At 37.2% G+C, this 5,399-nt stretch overlaps 1 protein-coding gene across 1 annotated transcript; it reads left to right on the forward strand.

The window, feature by feature from the left end:
- Window positions 1-160: 160 nt before the first annotated feature.
- On the forward strand, window positions 161-5,187 carry LOC146632280 (uncharacterized). The gene is made up of 6 exons (XM_085354862.1): window positions 161-459; window positions 595-899; window positions 1,043-1,325; window positions 4,659-4,715; window positions 4,868-4,948; window positions 5,172-5,187. The coding sequence occupies exons 1-6, from the start codon at window positions 161-163 to the stop codon at window positions 5,185-5,187; spliced, it is 1,041 nt and encodes a 346-aa protein (XP_085210988.1).
- The last annotated feature ends 212 nt before the right edge of the window (window positions 5,188-5,399 follow it).

Consider the following 5,399-nt stretch of genomic DNA (forward strand, 5'->3'; position numbering starts at 1 on the left):
CAAAAGTACATGAACAGTTTATAATATGTTTCAATTGTAATTATGGGGTTGATTAGTTATTATCTGAGTACTTGCAATAATTATTCATCTAAATGTAATTATTATAAATCTACAATATAAATAATATAATATAGATGCGAATGTGCTTAATTAATCTAACATGTACCTGAATTTTTCAGATCTCCGTCCACCTAAACTGACAGTAAACCCACAGAAGATCACAGAGACAGACTCAGTCACAGTGAACTGTCAGACTCCATCATCTGTTCCTGTGTCTCAGTGTTATTTCATCATTTCAGGAGATAAAACTGTCAAATCAGCTCCTTGTCTGCAGACTCTGACAGGGTCTGAATTTCTGTCATGGACACGTCAGAGTTCACCTGTAACAGTTGAAATGACCTGTTATTACATTTATATATATAAATCTCCAGTGAGTAACATGTCACCAATCACAATACAAAGTGAGTAAATGCTACTGCAACGAACGCAGTAATATGAGGTTTAAATGTGCATCAGATTAAAACTTTCAGAGTAGTTTTTTTAGTTTTATTTTCAAATAAATGTAATGTTTTCTCTTTTAACTCAACAAATTTTTAAATTTTTAGCTCCTCGACCTGAACTGACAGTGAACCCAAAGAATATCACAGAAACAGACTCAGTCACAGTGAAATGTCAGACTCCATCATCTGTTTCTGTGACTCAGTGTTTTTTGTACTTTATGAGAGGAAGAAAATCTACATCCATCTCCTGTCTGCAGACACTGACAGCAACTGAGCTCCTCTCTATGACACAGCAGAGTTCACCTGCTGAGGTGGATGTGACATGTTTTTACAGCTCAGAGCATAAAGGAGGACAATACCAGTCTCCTCACAGTAACAGATATTCCATCAGCATACAAAGTAAGTGATCACACTGTGAGTTAAGAGGAAAATTTTCATGTGCATCAGAAAAAAACCTCTCACAACAGTTTCTATTATTAGATTTTATTTTAAATAAAATAAAAATTTGCTTATTTAACTCTACAAATGTTTACATTTTTTAGATCCTCGGCCTGAACTGACAGTGAATCCACAGATGATCACAGACACAGACTCAGTCACAGTGAACTGTCAGACTCCATCATCTGTTCCTGTGTCTCAGTGTTATTTCATCATTTCAGGACATAAACCTGATAAAGCAGCTCCTTGTCTGCAGACTCTGACAGGGTCTGAATTTCTGTCATGGACACGTCAAAGTTCACCTCTTACAGCTGAAGTGACCTGTTATTACTTTTATATACAGAAATCTCCAGAGAGCAACATGTCACCCATCAACATACAGAGTGAGTAAATTCTGCTGAAGTGCACTAATGTGAGGATGTTTGTCTACAGTATCAGTACAAAAAACAAAGCTGCTCTCAACTTAAGGGTTGGGGGAAGAAATTGTGTGAAATGTGTATTAAACTTGATCATTTTAAAAAGTAAAACTCTCAGATTAGTTTCTATTAATATATTTTATTTTTAGGTAAATGAAACATTTGCTTATTTAATTAAAAAAAATCTTTACATTTTATAGCTCCTCGGCCTGAACTGACAGTGTATCCAATGATGATCACAGAAACAGACTCAGTCACAGTGAACTGTCAGACTCCATCATCTGTTTCTGTGACTCAGTGTTTTTTGCACTTTATGAAAGGAAGAAAATCTACGTCCATCTCCTGTCAGCAGACACTGACAGCAACTGAGCTCCTCTCTATGGCACAGCAGAGATTACCGGTTGAGGTCAAAGTGACATGTTTTTACACATTAGAACATAAAGGAGGACCACATAAGTCTCTGCATAGTAACACGTCCTCCATCAGCATACAAAGTAAGTGATCATAACATGCTGCTCTAAAGTATACCTCTGTACAGTATGTGCATAAAGTTTTAGCTTTTATAAACCAAAGAATGAAACTAAAAACTGATTTTTATAAAGTTTTATTTACATGTAACCGATGTTACATTCTTAAATAAACTGCAATTTGTTTGAATTTAAGTGTCAATTTAAAACAAAATTTCCACTGAGTAACATGTCAGAAATTACAGCTGTTATACAAAGTGAGTAAATACTAATGCAGTTAACTAATATGAGGATGTTTGGCAACGGTATCAGTAGAAAAAAACAACTTCTCTCAACTTGTCGGTTGTTTTGTGTGAGGAAAATGTAAATGTGCATAACATACATAAGCAATTTCTCTTATTAGGTTTTATTTTCAAATAAACGAAACATTTCTTTAATTAACTTGAGAAATCTTTACATTTTTTAGCTCCTCGACCTGAACTGACAATGAATCTAATGATGATCACAGAAACAGACTCAGTCACAGTGAAATGTCAGACTCCATCATCTGTTTCTGTGACTCAGTGTTTTTTGTACTTTATGAGAAGAAGAAAATCTACGTCCATCTCCTGTCTGCAGACACTTACAGCAACTGAGCTCCTCTCTATGACACAGCAGAGTTCACCTGCTGAGGTGGAAGTGACATGTTTTTACATGTCACAGCATAAAGGAGGACAATACCAGTCTCCTCACAGCAACATATCCTTCATTAACATACAAAGTAAGTGATCACAATGCGCTGCTCAACCTGGATTTAAATAAACTGAGTGTTTCAGCTGATCTGAGGCTTTCTGGGAGTTTGTTCCAGATATAAGGAGCATAAAAGCTGAATGCAGCTTCTCCGTGTCTGGTTCTGACTCTGGGAACTGATAAAAGACCGGATCCAGATGACCTGAGGGATCTGGACGGTTCATACTGGGTCAGGAGGTCATTGATGTATTTTGGTCCTAAACCATTCAGAGCTTTATAGACATTAGGCAAACAGTTTGTGACCGTTGCGCTGTTATGCTAAGTCGATACGTAATAAAGACCAAAAAGGACAAGATACATACTGCTGGATTTATTGGACTGTGAACTTAATTCATGCATACCAGTGACATCGCGTCACCCCCGTTAACGAAGCGTAGGCTTAGCTTCTACATAAGATATATGATCTGTCAAAAAATTGTATTTGTAAATTATATGTAAATTATGTGTGTGTGTGTGTATTTATATAAAAATGTATTTTAAGAAAGCTTTATCTAAAATTAAAAAAATGTATAAATAGTCAAAGGCGATCGTGGCTCAAGAGTTTGGAGTTCGCCTTGTAATCAGAAGGTTGCTGGTTCGAGCCCCGGCTTGGACAGTCTCGGTCGTTGTGTCCTTGGGCAAGACACTTCACCCGTTGCCTACTGGTGGTGGTCAGAGGGCCCGGTGGCACCAGTGTCCGGCAGCCTCGCCTCTGTCAGTGCGCCCCAGGGTGGCTGTGGCTACAATGTAGCTTGTCATCACCAGTGTGTGAATGTGTGTGTGAATGGGTGGATGACTGGATATGTAAAGCGCTATATAAATACAGGCCATTTACCAAAGGTCCAATAAAACAAAACAAGATATATGTGTAATCTAAACAGATGATACGATGGTCTAGATGTTCATAATTAATAATAATTCAGTGTCCAACCTAATAGCTCTCAGGTCAGCGGATCAGAGTTTAAATGCCCATTTATATTTTTATTAGGTTGTTAAAAAAGTTTTTATTCCTATATTTTTTAAATATTAATGCAGTTTAATTATCACATTATCTGATATGATTTCACTTTCAGTGTGAAAAATGTTACAAGAGTCTTCAAGTTAATACGTTTTAGCCCCTGTTTGCTGCAGATACCACTCCCATGTACAATAAGACTGCTACCGTCAGCCTTCAGCAAGCTGTATGATTTAACCAGTCTGGTGTCAGACTCAGTTAACAGATCATCTGCATATTTTAATAGTATTTCTGGAGGTTTACTGCAGATTTTTTTCTCTGTTTAAAACAAATAGCAGTGGATGGAGCAGCTGCAGAGTTTGCTTTTCTTCACGTCGGAGTTTGTTGATCAGGTGCTTTGATGATGGACTCACGCTAAAGTAAAGGTTTTAATGGTGATTACAGGAACTTTGCTGCTGTTTTGACGTTAGAAACATTCTGTTTCACTCACCTTGACCTCACTGTCTCAGTAACGCCTCCACTTCTTGCGCATAAACAAACTCCGGCTGCATGTTAAACTGTGTCAGCATCATCATCACTGTTGCCATTGTGTTATCAGTGTGTGTGGGATCAATGTTGTCAAACCTTTTATTCACACACTGCTTCTAAATACTTTTGTATTGCAGGTCTTGTTCTAGTTGTGTTTACATCGTTTAATACATCGGAGCACTACAGAGCCGCGTGTTAAAGGAAGCATCGAAGCAAAGACTGTGTCGAGAGTTTTTTATAATCAAAGTATTTGAATCACTCAATCATTATTAAAGCCCTACAACATTGTTTTGAATTTGAATGTTTAATGTTAAGTGTAAAACATTGACACTTTGGTGCTGTATGGCAGTATTGCAGTAGTGGAAGAAAAATGCCTTTTGTGGTGAATCCACAAGAAACTTAAATAATGAAACAATCACTACACAATCTTCTTTTATTGCAGCTGAAAAAACACTTTGACCTTTGCTCCTCCCCCGACTATGGACTTTACAAGTCACACAATCAGGAAAAACACAATTATTGTTAAGATTTTTATAAGTAAATAAAAATGGTTAGGTCAATTGCTGTGGTGTTTTTTGACATCTAGAGATATTCATTTCAGTGGGGACGACTTCTTCTGTGACCACACCAAGGACATCTTCAGGTTAGCGAAATTTCCTTGCACTGTGTATTCATCATACTAGGAGGGTTTTGCTTTGCATATCAGTGAAGTTTCTTCTTTTCCTACATGTCATTCAACATACTTTGCTGTTCTCAGGATCGTAAAATAAGAGATTTGTTGGTTTTTAACCGTAGACATTTCAGTAGACCCAATTTCTACAAAGCTCAGCACTACAGGGACGACTTCTTCTGTGACCACACCAAGGACATCTTCAGGTGAGTGAAATTTTCTTAAATTGCATATTCATTATACTAGGAGGGTTTTTCTTCAAATATCAGTGAAGTTTGTTCTTTGCTACATGTCATTCGGCATACTTTGCTGCTCTCAAGACCATAAAATAAGAGATTTGTTGGTTTTTAACAGTAGATGTCTTTCTTCTTTACTTTCACCAAAATTGGAAGTAAGACTGACACTTGTTTGCGGTCTGTGCTTTTCTAGTACCTTCTGCTCATAAACTTCTACCTGTAGTTGCAACTGGTTTTGGTGTAATCGTGGGCATCATATCACTGGGAATGGCTCTTGTCTGCATGAAAAGAAGAAATGGTAAGGACAGTAACAATTCCTTATGTCATGTATAACCCCAAAGCTTTTCTACAGTCTGAGGTATTTGTGATCACACTATATTATAAAAAGTTTATACACAAAATTGACCGACCAGCTCCACCG

Source organism: Diplotaxodon limnothrissa, linkage group LG5 (genome assembly GCF_057381915.1).
Source record: "Diplotaxodon limnothrissa isolate DT_005_m linkage group LG5, D_limnothrissa_male_GT1.1, whole genome shotgun sequence".
NCBI lineage: Eukaryota > Metazoa > Chordata > Actinopteri > Cichliformes > Cichlidae > Diplotaxodon > Diplotaxodon limnothrissa.